Consider the following 20,894-nt stretch of genomic DNA (forward strand, 5'->3'; position numbering starts at 1 on the left):
TGCACTCCCCATTGAAATCAATGGGAGGCTTTTTTCCCTATGCTCTCAATGTATTACGCGCGTAATAGGGAAAAAAAGCCTCCCATTGATTTCAATGGGGAGTGCACGTATGCCGGCTCCCATTCAAGTCAATGGGAGCTGCTTTTTACGCGCTCATTCTGAACGTGTTTTTACGATCAGAATGAGCGCAGCGTTACATCGTGTGAAGGCTCCCTTAGACAGTTTTCCGTTTCATTCGATAAAATTAACTCTTCTAGACACTGATGGCAGAAATGTATCTCAAAAAAGTGGGGACTGGGGTCATGTCTATCATTTTGCAGCATCTGCTTTTCTTTTTACAACAGCCTTTACATTTCTGGGAAGCCCAACTGCTGTTGAATATTGTCCCATTCTTGTCTGATGTTGGGTTCTAGATTTCGCACCATCCTTGATACCGTATATACTCGAGTATAAGCCGAATTTTTATGCTCAGTTTTTGGGCTGAAAAAGCCCCCCTCGGCTTATACTCGAGTCAGCAAAAAAAAAAAAATTTTTTTTTTTTTTTTAAGGAGGGTGAGAGGGGTTTATGACCAGCCACAATATCAATGTATAGAATCTCCCATACAATAGTGCAAAACATTTATTTATTTATTTATTTTAAATAAAAGTTCTTAATCCCTCCTTTCCCTAGAATACATACAAAAGTAGAAAATGACTGTGAAACACATACACATTAGGTATCCCTGTGTGTGAAAGTGCCCGGTCTACTGAATATAGGGTATCTGCAGTGCTCCTGTTCCGTCAGGAAGGGGTTAATAGGAGCACTGCAGATACCCTATATTCAGCCAGGCTGAATTCCAAGTGGGGGAAAAAAAACAGTCCTCAGGCTCCGGGAAGGGGCAGACAGACAACCAAAACACCCCCTCCCCTTCCCCAGCAACTACTGCACCCAAAAACTCTGACCATTTTAATTTTTGAAATTTTCCAGTAGCTGCTGCATTTCTCCCCTAGGCTTATACTCGAGTCAATAAGTTTTCCCAGTTTTTTGTGGTAAAATTAGGGGGGGGTCGGCTTATATTCGGGTCGGCTTATACTCGAGTATATACGGTAGTCTATGATAGGTTTGTCACTTTATAATAGGCCAAATTTTTTTAATGTAGATTGTGAGCCCCCATATAGAGATCACAATGTACATTTTTCCCCTATCAGTATGTCTTTGTAGAATGGGAGGAAATCCACGCAAACACGGGGAGAACATACAAACTCCTTGCAGATGTTGTTCCTGGCAGGATTCAATCCCAGGACTCCAGCACTGCAAGGCTGCAGTGCTAACCACTGAGCCACCGTCTTGCCCCGATAAGCCAAATGTTTTCTGTTGATGAAGGGTCAGGACTGCAGGTGGCCATTTCCGCCCCCGGATTCCATACTACTGTGATGGATGGAGTATGTGGTTTAACATTGCCTTGCCGAAATATGCAAATCTTCCCTGGAAGAGACGTTGTCCGGACAGAAGCATATGTTGTTCTAAAACTATATACTGCTCAGCATTGGTAGCACCTTTCGATATGTGTTAGCCGCCCATGTCATTGTCATTAAAGTGGACCTTTCATGTCCTCGGGTACATGCGGTATTTTATACCACTAGAAAGCCCACTATATAATACCGCATGTGCCCGAGGACATGAAAGGTCCTCTTTAATACAGACCCATACCATCAGAGAGGTAGTTTTTGTACTGTGCGCTGATAACAACCTGGATGGCCCTTCTCCTCCAGACTCCACAGTTTTCCATTTTGCCTCCATTTCCAGTTGTCAGTAGTCGGAACCATAAGCAGATAGCTCCATCCATTGACTGGTGGCCATGCTGGGTTACTGCAGCTCAGCTTTTATTCAGCAGCTTTTATTCAGGCTTGTTATATTTTCTCTAAGTACATTTTTACATTTAAAGAAAATTGATGTTAATTTCAAGTACTGAAGACAGACCTGACCTGAGTGGTGTATCATTGCGCATGGTAAACTAAGAACATCTACAAGAGATATTCAGGGCTCCTTCACTTAATCAGCATGTCTGAGAGGGTCCTACGTGATGACAGCTTCTCCTCTCCAGTTTATTTGTTTCGTCTTCAGTTTTACTTGCCGTATGTTGTTTTGGTGCTTGAGATGCAGGTGTCAGCTCAAGAGTTTATTACTTTGATACGGAAGCCAGGAAATAAACGCTGCTTAATAGCGTCACAATATTTCAGCTCCCGTTCTCTCCTTTACGTTTCCTTCTAGATGAACAAAGAAATGATGATTGCCTGAAGTTTTACTTTTTAGTAACTTGGGGGTTTACATTATAAACATCTCCGCCAGGCAAAAGATATTGGGATATGTGGTCAGGGGTGAGTGCGGGGAGCTCCAACTCACCTCTTTCCCTTTAAGAGCTCGAAGTATTCTTTGCATATTAACCCCTTCCCGCCGACGGCATTTTTTTATTTTTGTTTTTGACTCCCCTCCTTCCAAACCCCATAACTTTTTTTTTTTTATTTCTCCGCTCCCAGAGCCATATGAGGTCTTAATGTTTGCAGGACAAATTTTTCTTCATGATGCCTCCATTAATTATTTTGTACAATGTACTGGGAAGCTGGAAAAAAATTCAGAATAGGGATTGAAGAAAACGTGCATTTGTGCGACTTTCTTACGGGCTTTGTTCTTACAGCGTTCTCTGTGCAGCCAAAATGACATGTCCCCTGTATTCTATGTTTCGGTACGATTCTGGGTATACCAAATTTATATGGTTTTATTTACATTAACCCCTTAGTAAAAATCCAAAACTGTGTTAAAAATTTCTTTTTTTTCTAAAAGTCACCATGTTCTGACACCCGTAACTTTTTTATATTTCCATGTACAGGGACGTATAGGGCGTCCTTTTTGCGGGGCCGGGTGTACTGTTTAGTTATACTATTTTGGGGAATGTCTATTGCTTTGATCACTTTTTATTAAAATTTTTATCAGAGGCAAAATAGTGGAAAAATGTCATAGAGGAGGGGCTGATGCTTGCGATGGGTGCGGGCACCAATCGTAGGCAGTAGCGCTGGGTGTCTAATATATAAAATAGTAGAGACCCAGCAGTTATAGCAGCCGCCCGGCTCCCAAGCAGCCACCATGGTTAAACACCCGGCATCCGCCGTAAAAGTACGACGGATGTCGGGAAGGGGTTAAAGAATTCTGACTGATTAAAGGAGTATTCCCATCTCAGAAATGCTATCTATACTGCTAGCTTATGTAAATTCAAGAGTTTTCTTAAATACATTGCTTTAGCAATGCTGCTTGGTTTGCCTGATATGTAAAATTATTCCTTTCATTATTTACACACGACAGGTATGAGGATGAGACGGTGCTCTTTGGGGGGGCTGAGTTCTCTCACTGCAGTTTGGACAATCAGTTTATTATTATTTATTTATTATGCTTACTTATATAGCGCCATCATATTCCGCAGCGCTTTACAGATATTGTCAGTCACTGTCCCATATAGAGCTCACAATCTAAATTCCCTATCAGTATGTCTTTGATGTGTGGGAGGTAACCGGAGGAAACCCATACAAACTCCTTGCAGATGATGTCCTGAGCGGGATTTGAACCCAGGACTCCAGCGCTGCAAGGCTGCAGTGCTAACCACTGAGCCACCATGCTGCCCTTAATCAGTTTGCTGATAAAGGCTCGGACAATATTGCATATCTCTATATGTAATGATATACTAATTTATGATAGTTTCCGCCTGTTTATGCTATGAGTTGGCATAGATATCAGTGCAGAAACACGAGGTTACCTGACTTATTAGGAGGCATGTGTCTCTGTGAAAATAAGGTGTATCCTCCCCTAGCGCAGGAGATATGAGAATGCCAGTCTTCATAAATCTTTCCTATTGGACATTGTTGTGGGCATGCTTTGTGAATTTTGCATAAGTGGGTTTTGTTTATCACAAATTCACAATAATCGTTCCTTTGTGTATGCACATCACTGTCATGTGATCAGAGGAGGTTCCTCCCCATGGTTTCCCCTTGTATGCAGCCATCAGCTTGTTTGTGCCATTCAACAGAGATCAGGGATTCTCCACCCTCTGTGACATTCTGGGGGGTATTACACCTGCAGTCCTGCTCCTTTTCTTGGGGGGTGGGGAGTGGTATCGCTTATGCAATCTTAAGTATGACTTTTGAGGACTCCTTCCTGTGTTGTCCTGTTATAGGGGGATCTTTCTAGGGAGATAATACATAGGGTTTTTTTCCACGTGGTGTGCAATAATAAGTTTTTATTTCACCACTACCTTAATATATAGTATATCAGTAAATATAAAGGTATCCAAGGTGGAAGGAATCTTATCTTTATAATTTTATTGTGAATTAAAGCGAAATGACAAAATTTCAGCCTCGAGAAGCCTGTTTCTAGTCAACTTGAGTTGTTGTTGCTTTTCTGCCTGGTGAAAAATAAAAGCTAGGCTTTAGAAGATTCCTGGTGTCTTGGACACCTTTACATTTTCAGAAGCTAGAGCAATGGATAATTGCTGATATTAAAGGCAATAAAGCTGAGGATTGGCGGCTTAGATTGGAATCGTAAATGAAAAGCTGATGGTAACGGCGTTCAATCTCAAGAATATTGGGAGCAATTTTGTGGACTGACAAAATGGGTCCCTCTGTGTACATGATGAATTGAAGAAGAAGCAACCTGTGAAGGGGAAAACCAATTACCTTGGGAGTGGGTATCAGCTGCCGGACAATCTGAACGGCTCGGAGTAGTGGGCTCATATTGGTGATTATGTCAGGCGAACGGTTCAATTATTTGAGGCAGTCTACTGGCTTTGTCTTTGCAGGGGACTCTGAGAATTTATAAAGACCTGTGTTATTCCATTCCAGTGGACAAAGCAAAAATGGCCTTTTTAACCATTTACTGGCTTCTTGTATGTTGGATATCGTATTGGTTCCATTGGGGGGTTTTGTGCCTCATTTATTTTTTTTTCCTCATTGTTCCTCACCAGTTACATTCTGATACAAGCCTCACCCAAATAGGTCACTTGCATAATAACATTATTAGAAGTAGAAAAAATGTATGTCCATCAAGTTAAACATTACAGAGAACGTTTCGGAGTTCCTAGAGTACGTTTATACGATATTACTCTACTATTCAAAATTGGACATTGGGAACTTTTCTACCTTTGATATTGTGTTTGCTGCTACTAAGAAAGTCTCACCGATCATGAGAATGATCATCCCATTCCCCCATCTGAATGGAGCCGCAGGTTTTACTTGTGCACCCCCTCTCCATTTATATTCTATGGGGCTGCCAAAGGTAGCTGAGCATAGCCCATAAAAAAGAAGGCGTGTTGGTACAGGTGTTGGCCAATTCCCCATTCATTTGGTGGCAAGCGGTTGGGTAGAAATAGGTGCCCTTTATAAAATCTGGTGAAACAGTAAGGGTAAGTTCACACGAAGTTTTTTGGTCAGGGTTTTGAGGCCGTATCCGCCTCAAAACCCTGACTAAAAAGAGGGCTCCCATTGAAATCAATGGGAGCTGCTCAGGTCTTTTTTCCGGGATCCGGAAGAAACGGACGCGAGATGCTCATTCTTCAGGCCGAGTCACCTTGCGATTTGGCCTGAAGAAACTCCCTCCTCCAGACTAGGCCCTAATATTGGGCCTAATCCAGAGCAGAGTGCACAGCTGGATGCCAGTGCAGTGCACTGGCTTTCAGTCACGGCTACCTGGTTTTTGGATCAGAACCTGAGGCGGCCTCCACCTCAAGTTCCGATCCAAAAAACCCATGTGAACTTACCCTAAGGCCTTTTTTGGCTGCCTACCTCCCAGATTTATATCCTTCCCCTTATACTTATTTTGTGGGCACCTTGGAATCACTAACGCTTAAATATAAAGCAATACATCAGTCGTAGGAGCATTTACATTTTATTTTTCATATTTTTCCTCTAACTTATCTTTTCCCTTTTTTTTTCCGGGAACCTGCCATGGTTCTATCCCCGCGTAATTTGTCATTTTCCACATGTACTTTATGAAATTAAAAAGTTGGACAATTTACAGCTCTGCACATACATTCTATGCATATTAAAAGAGCCGTCTGTTTCAATGTCTGCTTTAATGCATTACAATGTTCGTTTTGCTGCACCAGGCCTTTTCTACCAGAGGAAGTAGGGCAGATGGGACACAGATTTCATGAGACCTTTTCACCGTTTCTTTATTGAAGCATAGAAAGGATCAGAAAGTGCTGAATAATGAAAGTGCATACAGTATGTACTGTGTACATGCCACATGCAAACCGGCTAGTAACAATATAACAGGAAAGCTTGCGGCGAAAGGAGTCCTGCGTGAAGAAAACTCCTCATTTACTCATGTATTCATTAATATTTGAAGCCATTATGTCACATCCATGCAATAATTGCTTGTGGTTACAGGCCTGAAGCCTGAGGCTGCTCAGCTGAGAGATAACATGTCCATTTGGATTTTTTCTGGTTGTTGTTAACACCTTCTCTAGATTCCAAGTAGCAGATGTAGCAAAGGTTAACCTGCTTAACAACAGAGAGTTAACTCGACTCTTTCAATGGGTATCAATGGTTTTTTTTGTCTTCTGTAATAAGATATAATGGAACAGAAAGATGTGACACTGCAAAAGTCAAGATAAACAGTGCTACATCTATAGCTCCCTCCCTTTATGCCGGGTAGAAATCTCCATGGATCCCCTATTGGTCAGAATGTGGTGTTATGGCATTAAAATCAACCCCATTGCTGCACCCTGGCCTCTCAACTGTTTTGTACTGGAACTTCACCAACCAGAACATGATAATGCCTGGATAAAACTCTCCATTGGTCATCATTGATTCCAAACTTTACAGATTATTGTGTCTCATCTGGTGAACCATGCAGAGCATCAATGGAGCACAAAATGAGCCAATTGTGGTAAACAGTAGAGTAGTGAAGTAGTTTTCACCATGTGGCCAACTTCTGTCAAAATGGCCTCCTAGTTGCTTGTCACCACTGAGGTCCATTTCATAACATGAGATTGTTCTATATTGTGCTGTTAGGGGTAGAGGAGGAGAAAGAAAGGGACATCCCTTATACTATAAAGAGAAGTGAGGAGGCCAGAAATGTTCATACAGTGGAATAGAGGAGAAAGTAGGTTGGAAATACTCGTTCAGGTTACCATTGGATAAATTGGTAGAACATTGGTGTACATAAACCAACTTCTATCAAAATGGCCCTAGTTGCTTCTCGCCAGCAAAGTCCATTTCATAATTTGAGACTATTCTAATTAAGGTAGAGGAGGAGTAGAAGTGAGAGAGAGAATAATATAAAGAGAAGTAAGGAGGCCATAATTGCTCATGCACTGGAGTAAAGGAGAAAGCAGGTTAGAAATACTCATTCAGTTTACCATCAGATAAATTAGTATCATATTGGAGCACATAAACCATTAGCATCATATTGAAAACACTATACTGGGCGGTGGGGAGATGCAGCTGCAGCAGAATCTTTCTTTCAATGTGTAAAAGTTATGCTGTGGGGACCAGGACATCTGATTGGTTCAGAACACTCAGTACAACTCTAGGAAGACCCCGCCCACTGGCCAAACAAAGGAGGGAAAATGAGAAAGTAAAAGATCCAAATTGTGCATGTTACATACAACATTTCTGACTCTACCACGTCTAAAACTCCTACAGTAGGGATTGTGGTTTTCCTTCTTGTAGTGACGCCCTATAAATGCTTTATTTAAGTGCAGGCTTAGTACGACATCTTTGATATTTTCTCCATGACATCACTCACCCTCTTCTATTACCAGTTTCATGATAACACTTTACTTTTATGGCTTTTATTTTTCTCGAAACCTTCTCAATTATCACCTCCCATCTCTTGCTGTACTTGTCTCTTTGTTGTATTGTTCCCTTTTTTTCTAAGTCGATGACAGTTTCTTTAACTTTGTTCCAGCGTCTCCTTCCTTCACCTCCTGTCTCCTAATTCTCAGGTTTGTTTTCTTTCTTCCTTCCATCCCATCTTCCTCCTCTACAGCAGCGTCCAGCTATGTCTTTGTAATCCAATTTTCACATTGTACTTATTTTAATTACTTCATTTCTTTTTGTTCTGCTGTTACGTGACATTTTTTTACATTAATTACACAACCAAACCTCGTCGCTCTCAAGAACCTTAAACCATTGTCTAGTTATGAAGTGATTTAATAAATGCAAGAATGCTTGTGCCTCTGAGTCATAGGAACTGAAATATGAGTATTAGCTCTTCTAGTTTTTCATTTTGAATGTATACTTAAAAATGGAACGCTAGGCATAGACAGGAGGTAATAGGTGCCGAATAACCGTTTGGCCAACATGAGTCCAATGTAAACCTGCCTGTTCCAGTTCTGTCTTCACTGGCTACACTTATCTTGCAAACAGTAAGGCTCAGTGCACCTAACCAAGTGTGCTGTCCAAGGGGGCTTTTGATTCTCTTGATCTGATGATTATAGGGCAGGTCCTATCAGGCTCTATGGAAAGGAACTCAATGGAGGGTGGAAGGCACTTGGCTGAGACTTGGAATCGTCCAAGTGCATTCCACCATAAAATACCCTCCTCACTCCCCCCCATGCCTTTACACATGGATATGAGTCCTTAGATTGGATGAGTTAAAATGCAACCTGTCCTGGCGATAGTTCCCTCAATGGCAAACATCACAAAGTGTTGTACCAAGAGGACATGTTGCCCAGTAAACTTTACCAGATAGAGACAGAAATGAATTTGTAGTTGGAATTGGAATGAGCCGTAATACCAGAAAGAACCTGAACCTGTTTCTGCAAAAACAGACCCTTTTTGTAATCCTCATCAAGTCTTTTAACTTTCTTCTCACCGTGTGCTGTATATATACAACTCAGCAGGAAAATTATCCACTCGCAGTGCTGTACATAGCACTCCCTTGGCAAGTGTTCAGGTGCTGAGTCCACACCATCTTCAGTGGAAGCCAGATGCAGTGTAGAATATAGCCATTCTTCCAATGCAGAAGATTCAGTCCATATAGTTTAACCCTTTAGGTGCCGCAGTTAATAGGGACAACAGTCAGTTGTGGGTCTAATTGTGACTTCCAGGTCCCTGCCATGTACAGAAGCCTATTAGACCTGTGTGTAATATGCCTATTACCTAAATAGTGCACTGTATTATGTGTGCAAAGGATCACATGTTGAGGTCCTCTTTTAGGACTAATAAATTGTGTAAAAAAAAAAAAAAGTTGGAAAATAAAATATCAAAAAATAAGTGCCAATTTTTTTAAAATTAAAAGTATGGAAAAGGAAGCAGTAAAAAAAATACCATCTTTGTCATATTTGTCTGACAAAGACATCACCCTTGTCAATTGATTGACCCCCATAGATCCCACGTCCCTAACCCCTAGGAGGAAGCCTTGTCCTACCAGACATTGCAGGGGAATTGTAGTATTACACGACAACCATAAGAGGTGGTGAATAATTCTTTCCAATGTGTTTTCTCTTACATTTTGGGAAGTAAAGCATTTTATCCTTACAAGAGAACTTTTTTCCCCCCAAAATACCTCTGAGACGTGGTCTGTATTAAACAGCCGTGATCTCCGACCAAAGGCTTACCGCGTACTTTCGTTGCTCACAGGAGATTGACTTTCATGCCTACTTTGAACTTGGGGATTTCATCTACATTCAAAGTATAAGCACAAAGAAGACGCCGAACAAAACCAAGCTTTTTACTGTTCAGTCCATACATTGAAAACTATCCGTCAATTCTTCAGTGTTTTGCTTTGCGCAGAACATGATTAATTCAGCGCAGAAAGTAATTGAGGCTTTGAGCCGATAACTTCTACAACATGGTTAACATGGACAAAAAGACTTGAAAGAAAGAGTCAAGATATCGGAATACTCAAGTGGCTTCCGGATCTCCGGAGTTGTTTTAAGTACTACCTCCCACCTGTAGCTTCTTCCGTACCAAGAGCCAATATTACCGTCTTGTTATTGTATCAGGACACGGGTAAACAATGACGCATTAGTAAAACCTGTGTGAATTTTTAAATTTCATTTCGAGCAAGAAGTTGAAGGTCATTCGTGGCCTGAGGATATTGTATCTCATGAGTCAGGCCTATGTGCGTCTACGTGCGCTGCACAGAATACAGATGCCTCTCTGCACTTTCTAGGGGATAATCTGCGTGTCACATGCGATGTCGCCTCGCTTCTGACATTCTTTTGAGGAATTATTAAGTTGACAAAAAAACAATTGATTAAACAATGCTTAATTATTTTAATTAAATCCAATCCTCTCATGATAATGTGAGTGGAGTGTTTTATTCATTCCAATTACGCCGGCTTATAAATGGCTTTCGCTTTGTCGAGCGAGGGAAGGAAATGATCCATATAAATTAGAATGTGAGAACAAGTTTATCATTTATTAATTTATTTTTACCACATCTATTTAGCGGTTGTTAATAGCAATGAAATGAAGTTACCAAGGCAGCGTTGTTGCTTTCTGGCTAGAAGTAGAATTTGTTTGGCTACGAGAAGCCATAATCCTGGTGCTGGCTCGTGCCTCATCCAAGGACGGGAAGGGCAAGGATTTTCCTTGCCTTGTCTCATCTCGCCTTTAGAAGCAAGTGGAATTAACCCCCTGACTCTGACTATTCTACTTGTCTTGTCGACTAATATTTCATATATATCAGTTTCTCTATAGCAGACACATGGGCCAAGATTTATTATTGGTGTAAAAGTGGTGCAATGTGACACATCTAATATCGCATTTTGGCTAAAGTTTTTGGACTTGCTAGACATGTATGGGGTGTATGGTGAACATACTGTGGGTTAATTAAGTATTTTGCAAAAATGTTCACCAAACACATCAAAAATAGGAGTTATACTTTAAAGGGGTTGTCCCATCTCAAGGATCCTATCTATACTGCTAGCTTATGTGGATTTAAGACTTTTCCTAAATACATTGCTTCATCAAAACTGCTTTGTTTGGCCGCTATCTGAGATTATTCACTTCATTGTTTACACTGCGTTTCCATAACCACGCACCTCCACGCACCAATAGATCCCCATGTGTGCTGATGTCCTTTCTCTAGTCTTTAAACACTACTGTTTGCAGGAGGATCAGGATCAATCCCGCAACAGTAGAATTAAAGAATTCCAGAGTGTCCAAAGTAGAAATCTACACTAAAATTCTACATTTACAACCCGTATAACCATGCTCTTTCGATGATTCCGTCACCTCCTCAGCCCCTATAAACTTTCCCTCATAGTAATATAGATGCTGTAACATTGATTAAAAAGAAAATCATACCTTTGTACATTTAAGACCACTGTGGAGACCAAGAAAATTAACTTTTTTCCATTATGCAAATTAGGAACTTGTAGCATAGGGGGCATTCCTTGACAAATTTTGGGGCGTACCTATCCAGTGGGACATGATCGTCTAATGCCTCTGCATCACCATCCCCTTGGCAATATCTTGCACTTGTGCGTCAAGTGTTTGAGTTTGATCACTGTGGTTTGACCATCTTTTTTTTTTTTTTTTTTTAAATGTAGATTGTGAGCTTCATATAGGACTCACAATGTATATTTTTTTCCTATCAGTATGTCTTTGGAGCATGGGAGGAAATCCACGCGAACACGGGGATAACATACAGACTCCTTGCAGATTTTGTCCTTGGCAGGATTAGAACCCAGGACTCTAGCACTGCAAGGCTGCAGTGCTAACCACTGAAACACCGTGTTGCCCCTTGGCCATCATTCTTAGCACTTTTTGGCAGCTTCATGTGGGTGGCCATGTAAAATATATGGATGGAAATATAGTCTGTTCTGTGGTTTTGAGATATCAGTATGTGCTTATAGTAAGCTTCACAGATGTTGCACTACTATGAGAACAACTATCATACTCTTGTTTATATCCATACAAAACATATATTTCCATAGCACATGTAGCATAGAGACACACATGTGGTCATGTTTCCTTAATGGTAGATTAGGTAGGATATTCGTAACATGTATTACCCCAGGGCATATAGTCATATGTTCTCGCTAATACTAAAGATGTTTGACGTGACCCTGCATTAAGTAGTAGACAGAGGTGCTGATCTGTCATGTGTAGATGGAAGTGGTGAGCCTTCAATAGACTGCCAACGATCAATAACATCGATTGGGCTAATTGTCCTGAGACCGTGACGTAAACTAATGAGGAAACTACAGGACTGATATAGAATGGTAAATCCACTAACCTTAGCTAGGGTCACTAATGAAATCCGGTCATTATATGATTAAACACATATGGTTTATTACCATTGTAAGCAACATTCTGGGCTAAGCTAATGCAAGGCTGTCTATATATATATATACAGTCCTATGAAAAAGTTTGGGCACCCCTATTAATCTTAATCATTTTTAGTTCTAAATATTTTGGTGTTTGCAACAGCCATTTCAGTTTGATATATCTAATAACTGATGGACACAGTAATATTTCAGGATTGTAATGAGGTTTATTGTACTAACAGAAAATGTGCAATATGCATTAAACCAAAATTTGACCGGTGCAAAAGTATGGGCACCTCAACAGAAAAGTGACATTAATATTTAGTACATCCTCCTTTTGCAAAGATAACGGCCTCTAGTCGCTTCCTGTAGCTTTTAATCAGTTCCTGGATCCTGGATGAAGGTATTTTGGACCATTTCTTTCTACAAAACAATTCAAGTTCAGTTAAGTTTGATGGTCGCCGAGCATGGACAGCCCGCCCTCAAATGATCTGAAAACAAAGATTGTTCAACATAGTTGTTCAGGGGAAGGATACAAAAAGTTGTCTCAGAGATTTAACCTGTCAGTTTCCACTGTGAGGAACATAGTAAGGAAATGGAAGACCACAGGGACAGTTCTTGTTAAGCCCAGAAGTGGCAGGCCAAGAAAAATATCAGAAAGGAAGAGAAGAAGAATGGTGAGAAGAGTCAAGGACAATCCACAGACCACCTCCAAAGAGCTGCAGCATCATCTTGCTGCAGATGGTGTCACTGTGCATCGGTCAACTATACAGCGCACTTTGCACAAGGAGAAGCTGTATGGGAGAGTGATGAGAAAGAAGCCGTTTCTGCACGTACGCCACAAATAGAGTTGCCTGAGGTATGAAAAAGCACATTTGGAGAAGCCAACTTCATTTTGGAAACAAAGATTGAGTTGTTTGGTTATAAAAAAAGGCGTTATGCATGGCGTCCAAAAAGAAACAGCATTCCAAGAAAAACACATGCTACCCACTGTAAAATTTGGTGGAGGTTCCATCATGCTTTGGGGCTGTGTGGCCAATGCCGGCACCGGGAATCTTGTTAAAGTTGAGGGTCGCATGGATTCCACTCAGTATCAGCAGATTCTTGAGAATAATGTTCAAGAATCAGTGACGAAGTTGAAGTTACGCCGGGGATGGAGATTTCAGCAATACAATGTCCAAACACCGCTCCAAATCGCCTCAGGCATTCATGCAGAGGAACAATTACAATGTTCTGGAATGGCCATCCCAGTCCCCAGACCTGAATATCATTGAACATCTGTGGGATGATTTGAAGCGGGCTGTCCATGCTCGGCGACCATCTAACTTAACTGAACTTGAATTGTTTGTCCAAAATACCTTTATCCAGGATCCAGGAACTGATTAAAAGCTACAGGAAGCGACTAGAGGCTGTTATCTTTGCAAAAGGAGGATCTACTAAATATTAATGTCACTTTTCTGTTGAGGTGCCCATACTTTTGCACTGGTCAAATTTTGGTTTAATGCATATTGCGCATTTTCTGTTAGTACAATAAACCTCATTTCAATCCTGAAATATTACTGTGTCCATCAGTTATTAGATATATCAAAATGAAATGGCTGCTGCAAGCACCAAAATATTTGGAACTAAAAATGATTAAGATTAAGAGGGGTGCCCAAACTTTTTCGTAGGACTGTATATACTCCTTGTCCTCAGAGGGTAGGCTGTGTCTTAAATGGAAAAAAAAAAACCACAGCCGTCATATGGACATTTTAAAAACACTGAGAGTGCATGAATCTATTGACAGGTCCGGTTTTTGATGGACCAAAACCGTAAGTTTAAAAAACACATTTTCTATAGTTTTCCATTTTGACCTGATACAAATCAAAGGGTCTGTTTTTAACAGACAGAGAAATGGATTGACATCTGCTAAAAATGGATCAGTGGGTTGGGGCTAATAAAAAGACCAAAGACATCGATACTTTTCTGTGTATGGTCCATTAAAAACGGTGACACTCGACCATGACAAATGGACAAAGAACAAATGCAAAATGGACGTTGACCGTGGACTGATTGTTCCGTTTTTCACTGCTGAGAAACAGACATGACTGTGTGAATTAAGTCTTAAGGAGATTTGTCAAAACTGGCACAAAAGGATAGGGAGTCAACGTTTGGCTCCTGATCTTTTGCTGACAATCATCAAAAACAGGGCAAATTTGGACAACTTTTATATGACATTGGAGAGATTGCAATACGCACCGGAAACCTTGGCCATAAGTGGTAGGTGGGATGCTCGGATAGTATCTCTATGTATCTCTTTTTGCATAACTCTGCCTGAGGAAGGGATCGGAGATATCCCGAAAGCTTGTAATCTGTCATCACTATTAGTTAGCCATTAAAAAAGGGATCAACTACTGAAGACTCTCAATTTTTATAGTTAGTTGCAGAATTTTGCCAATAATACTGCAGCTTTTTGCAGTAATCCATGTGGCCATTAACATGAATGCTTTATAACGTGTGGTGTTGATTTCTCCCATATGTTACTTTAGATATAAATAAGTAAAGCATTTTGTGTCTAATTGGAAATTATTCGCTGGTTTAATAACATTGTAAACACTTCTGGTAACTGATAGACAATACAGGAGTCAGTAACATAGAATGCTGATTACAAAGTAAAATATGTGTGTATATATCGCACACAAATAATAGACAGCGACTTTGTTACTTTACAGATTTTTTTTATCTTGTATCTATCAAATTTATAGGCATTGAAATGGCATATATATGATTCTTTACATGGGCCGTACCATGAGACTTCAAAGCAGTAAAGCATCATTGTCACATCCAAGTGCTCTTCAAGGACCGAGGGGCCTTATTCATCCTTCTCTCTGTAGTGACAGATAAAAGCAGAGCGGGAAGGAAACAGATTTTTATGTCGCACAAATTGCCCTTTGTCAATGTTGGGCTGCAGAGTGAAGGGCCCACCATAGTATCTGGTTATAGGGAATTCAGGATCCTATACATCTTACAATTAGTACTCAGTAATGGTGACAATATAGACAATATTACCATCTTTCCCGCGCTAAGTCATGTTCTGTGAAGTGTCGGTTGCATCATGAGAACCTGCGTGTGGATATATTTCATATGTACCTTTAATTTATTCTTAGTTGTCTATAGAAGTAGTGCATTCGAGGAAATAATTGCAGCACTTCAGTGTCAGTGACAAACAGGAATATGAGTAAGAGCAGTTGTGTTTCAACCCAAGCCAATATATAGGTGAAACGTTGCTGTGTGTACACATTTGTTTTTGTAACGTGCTGCGGTTTATTCCACTGCTTGTGAATCCAGAGATCCAGGAGAGATTTGTCATAAGACACATTTTTGTAATTTTTCTCTGGAGTCACGGTTCTATAATTTGTGCTACATTTTTTAAATGTTGTACGATGTTTGCTAAATTTGGCACATCTGCTTCTATCTGAGATGTTGCTCCACCTTCTATGCCATCCCCTACTAAAGTAAGATGACAAAAAATTTGAAAAGGTCCCATTTGATAAACCCGGGGTACATCAGCTCAACAAGCTAAGCAAAAGCAGCGTGGGAGGTGTAAAAAATACAAAAAGTGATTCATAAAGTTTACATTGCTCAAAATTTTTTGAAATACATTGCTCAAAAAAATCCAGTAGGACAAGAACTAACCAGTAGAGAATCCATGATGGTAACGTAGGCCAAAAATCACCATGTGGCCCCGTCAGTGGTACTTTAGTCGGAGTGGGGAGTGTAAGAGGGGTCTGCTCTAAGTTAAAGGGGCTTTCTTGGATCTGAAAAAATCTTCCAAAAAAAATCAATCCTGGCAGTAAATATAACCCAAACATTTGCAAATGGTTAATCTTATCACAGAAGACAGCAACAATGTTTTCCCAATGACACTTCATTGGTTTTGATGAGATCTCTCCCTTCAGCAGATTAACCGATTGCAGAAATTCGAGTTAACTCTACTACATCCGTATTTTACTGATTTTAGGCTGACCTCCTTTCAGAAGTCCATTGTGTACTCACCACTCAGTTGTTGCCCTCGCCCTTTGTATTTTGGCATGGCGCCCATAGTAATTGGGACCATGGCAGCCAGTCGCTAGCTGTAGCAGTTCCATTTTCACTTCGCCTTGATGATGTCACTGCTGATATGACATCATGCAAATAGGTCAACACTAGAAGGGGTCACATGAGACTGGCAATGGGACAGTCTTTTCCGTGCTTTCTTATGGCTCAGTCTTGGCTGCAGTGAGACACAACTTTCCACCATTTATGTATGAGATGAATATATTTTTCCATCGCTGTATAATAATGCAGATTTTTTTTCCCATCTTGTCCATTTCTAGATTGCTTTGAGAGACCCCGTCCATGCGGTATCACTCCAACAGTTTGTCTATGAGAAACTGAAGGCACAGCAGGAATTACTGGGAGATGAAGGATTCCGGTCACTGATGGAAACCGTAGATACAGAAATCGTGAAGCAGCTGCAGGAGTTTTTACAGGGATTCTAAAAATATAACATCAGAATTTGTATCAAACAACCAGCTCGACTTTAATAAAAGACAACATTTTGCAAAGTTGTTTTTGTTTCATTCATTGGGGGGGGGGGGTGAAAAATTGCTAAAATGAATTATAAAAAAAATCCTGTCGAAGGACATCAGCATAGAGTTTCCAGACTGTTACATCACTGTGTGTATTTCTATATGTACACTATATAACACAATTTGGGGGAATTTAGTTTTCTGACACACTTTCTCCATTTTTTCACCTGCTTGACACATTTTTAGAAAAGAACAGACATCAAAGCCAGCCCAGGCAGGGACGCCTCGGCCTAATAGATTTACTATAACATCAGAAATTCTTGAGCATGGTACCTGAAGTATTAACCCATTAACTGCCAAAACATTTTTAAATAATACAGGAACTGCGCCATGAAAGTGACCTCGTGTGCAACAGTGACCGTGTGTCCCAGTCTTAGTAAATTGCCCCCATATTGTTTATTTGGGGGGGGGGGTATTTACACTAGGTTCATACTAGAGCATGCACGTGATCAATTTAGGTTTCCGATCACGGGTGACATCCTGCTGGAGCATATGAATGTCCTGTTTTTATTCCTCAATGACAGATGGCGGGTTAAAGTACCTGATCCCTAATTGGGGATCATGGCAGTTAATAGATTAAAGGGTTCCTATCATAGAAACCCTTTTTTATGAGTAACACATCAGAATAGCTTTAAGAAAGGCTATTCTTCTCCTACCTTTCGTTGTCCTCCCCGCGCCGCCGTTCCGTAGGAATCCCAGTTCTTGTCGGTATGCAAATGAGTTCTCTTGCAGCACTTGGGGTGGGCCCCAGCACTCAAACAGCACTGGGAGCATCCCCAGTGCTGCCAGAGAACTCTCTCCAGCGCCGCCTCTATCATCATCAGCAGCGTCTTCTTCATCCTCTTCTTCCGACGCAGGTTTCCGACTTCTAGACCTCAGGCATTGGGCAGAGCAGACTGCACATGCCCACAGGCCACGAGAAAATGGCTGCTTGCACAGTATTGTAAGCGGCCATTTTCTCCTGCCCTGTGGGCATGCACAGTCTGCTCTGCCCAAGGCCTAGAAGTCGGAAACCTGCGCCGGAAGAAGAGGATGAAGAAGACGCTGCTGACAAAGATGGGAGCTGTGCTGAAGAGAGTACTCTGGCAGCATTGGGGACGCCCCCAGTGCTATTTGAGCGCTAGGACCCGCCCCCAGTGCTGTGAGATAACTCATTTGCATACCGACAAGTACTGGGATTCCTACGGAACGGCGGCATGGAGAAGACAACGAAAGGTAGAAGAATAGCCTTTCTTAAAGGGATTCTACCATTAAAACATTTTTTTTTGTGGATAAGACATCCGCCATTTTTAAATTGAAGGAGGAGGAGGAAAAAGTCCTCAGTACAGGGCCATCATTGTTCTATCATAGAGGAGGATTGGTGCAGGTTTAGGCATGGCTAATGACATCTGGAGTTGGTGACTTCTTTTCATTAACACTGAAAAGTGAACTTGACCAATGACAGGCTGGTCACATGTAACCTACTGACTGACTATAATGGAGGAAGCAACATGGAGAAGGTACGCGTGAGGCTAGCCCTATCGGCCAATCTGTGACTGTTGTCTTAAAGGGATACTTAGGACTGGTTTAGAAAATGTGGTCAAAGTATTAAAGGGCAGGTGCCATGCAATACATGTACACTACCAGAAGCAATTTACCCCTGTATATAAGAAATGACACCCATCAAAACCTCAAATACCATTGGTTGAATCTCTATTAGGAAATGTATGGCAAAGTGGCCGACCAATTTATACTGTGACCATTCATAGGAGCTGTATATACAAAACGGAAGGAGGTTATAATAAGGTATATCATATATTTTCTTATGTTCATTGTATGAGAGTAATAAAGAAAAAATGTGCACATCCTTGCTGCGTACAATGTAATCCTGTCAAACATGTCAAGCCCCAGTTATTACATATGTTGCCTGTCATATGTATTAATGAGAATTTGCCGTAAGGAATTGTAACAATCTCTGATGACTCAGTATTACAGGCCAACGCTCTTCACCTATTAATAGTGCTATATACAGATCACACCGGGACATCCAACACTTCACACAATGAAGCTACACACTATTGATTGGTTTAATGTCAGTCGGCAAAAGCCCTTTAGCAACAGTTTATTTATTGATGGCGGATTTATGTTTATGTCATATACAATCTGCAGAGACACATTACTAGTTACCAATGGAAAATATAGTGCTATAATTGTGATCATTTGTTTATTTTATTTTTTATGTAGATTGCGAGCCCCACATAGAGATCACAATGCACATTTTCTCCCTATCAGTATGTCTTTGGAATATGGGATGGAAATCCAGGCAAACGCGGGGAGAACATACAAACTCCTTGCAGATTGTTTTATGCCCTTGGCGGGATTTAAACACCAGGACTCCAGCGCTGCAGTGCTAACCACTGAGCCACCGTGTGGCCCGATAATTGTGATAATTTATGAAGAACCTTGTAAAGGGGTATATGGCATGTAAATCTGACATATCATAAGAGTCTCGCCTATGGAGAGCCCAGAATATAATATAAAATAATCCTTTAATAGCCCCACCATGAGGAAATTCAGTATGATACAGCAGCATGGATAATACCGTATACAAATACTGGGACAGCACAACTTAAAGATCTTTCAGTTCTCTGTGTGGAGTGATCTCCTCTTAGCTCAGTGTTGGTTGTATAGGAGGAAGGACTTGCAATAGCGCTCCTTCTCACACTTGGGGTGAAGCAGTCGGTCGCTGACAGTGCTGCCAAGTGCCATCAAGGTCTCATACATTGGATGGGATTTATTCTCCACGGACAGTATCCTTCTGTCACCACCACCTGTACTGGGTCCAGGGGGCTCCCCAGGACAGGCCTGGCCCATCTATTCAGCTTGTTGAGCCTATTCCTGGATGGATCTCCACCACCATCAGAGGGGCTTACAGAATACTTTACATACAAATATATCAGGTTTTTGTAAAGACTCAAGATTTTCACCATGGACCTTTCTTTTGCAAGACTTGAGATTCTACCCATTCTTACCTAGTCACTGTTTTTATTTGTTCTCCTGATTTTTCAGGTCATATAAGCCCCCTCCTAGTTTGGTTGGAATAAAGACCCATATGTTTCTGTTGTGCTAGTTTGCCTCAACTGGGACAGATTGTTGTGTCCACAGACTTCTGATTCTACTTCTGGGCCACAAGAAGGCATGGACAGGGGTCCCCAGACTGTGAACTGAACTATCTCTGAGAGTCTTTCATTATACTTTATTTCCCTTGCATACATGGGTACAGGTTCTCTGACTCCTGCCTGCTGCAAATTCTGAACTGTTGTTGAACTGATCCCTTAGTGTAATCCTCTTTAGAAGATGGCGTTGCCTGGTTGTTGTTGGATTTTCTTGGGTGCCCAGATGTCTTCTTCATAGCAATTGAACTTCTCTCCTTAAAGATGTTGGTGATCTAATAAATGGTTGATCTAGGGGTAATCTTACAAGTAGCAATATCCTTGCTTGTTAAACCCCTTTGATACAAAACAATGATGACCGCATATGTTTTGTTGCAACTAACCATGGTTAACAGAAGAAGACTTTGTACCATTTCCTTTTCTAAGCAGCTATGCTGACTGTGACAACTACATAGTTAAAGAAAAACATCTATTCCCTTCCCAATCCTACCTCCTATTGTCTGTGGGTTGTCATCGTAATTGGGGCCAAATATTGTCCCACAGGTCCACCAGTAAGATCTTTAATCCATTTGTAAAATATAAATATGAAAAACCCTTTTTCTTTATAAAAATGCTTTTTTGTGTTTTGGTTTTTTTTTCTTACACAGTATACGTACCGTATTTGGAGTCGCCTTATTTACAACCATTTGTATTATAAACTTAATACATTATCCACCCGAATATTGAACATGGAATTGCCGGTTCTTATTCCTTCTGTCTTCCAAAAACCTGAATAAAAATGTCAAGAAGATGAATGTTGATCAAAATGGTACCAGTGACAAGCCCTTAGCTCCGTTGTAAGACAAATATAAACCATAGAAAGTAAAATATAAACAATATAA

The 20,894-nt window shown here is 40.8% G+C and overlaps 1 protein-coding gene across 1 annotated transcript in view; it reads left to right on the plus strand.

Annotated features, from left to right (window-relative positions):
* IPO11 (importin 11) overlaps window positions 1-16,771 on the plus strand; it is a 335,766-nt gene extending 318,995 nt beyond the window's left edge. Inside the window, exon 30 of the mRNA XM_075269811.1 lies at window positions 16,607-16,771. Within this exon, the coding sequence (XP_075125912.1) occupies window positions 16,607-16,771 (165 nt within the window). The remainder of the gene's footprint in view (window positions 1-16,606) is intronic.
* The last annotated feature ends 4,123 nt before the right edge of the window (window positions 16,772-20,894 follow it).

Source organism: Leptodactylus fuscus, chromosome 1 (assembly GCF_031893055.1).
Source record: "Leptodactylus fuscus isolate aLepFus1 chromosome 1, aLepFus1.hap2, whole genome shotgun sequence".
In the NCBI taxonomy this organism is placed as follows: Eukaryota; Metazoa; Chordata; class Amphibia; order Anura; family Leptodactylidae; genus Leptodactylus; species Leptodactylus fuscus.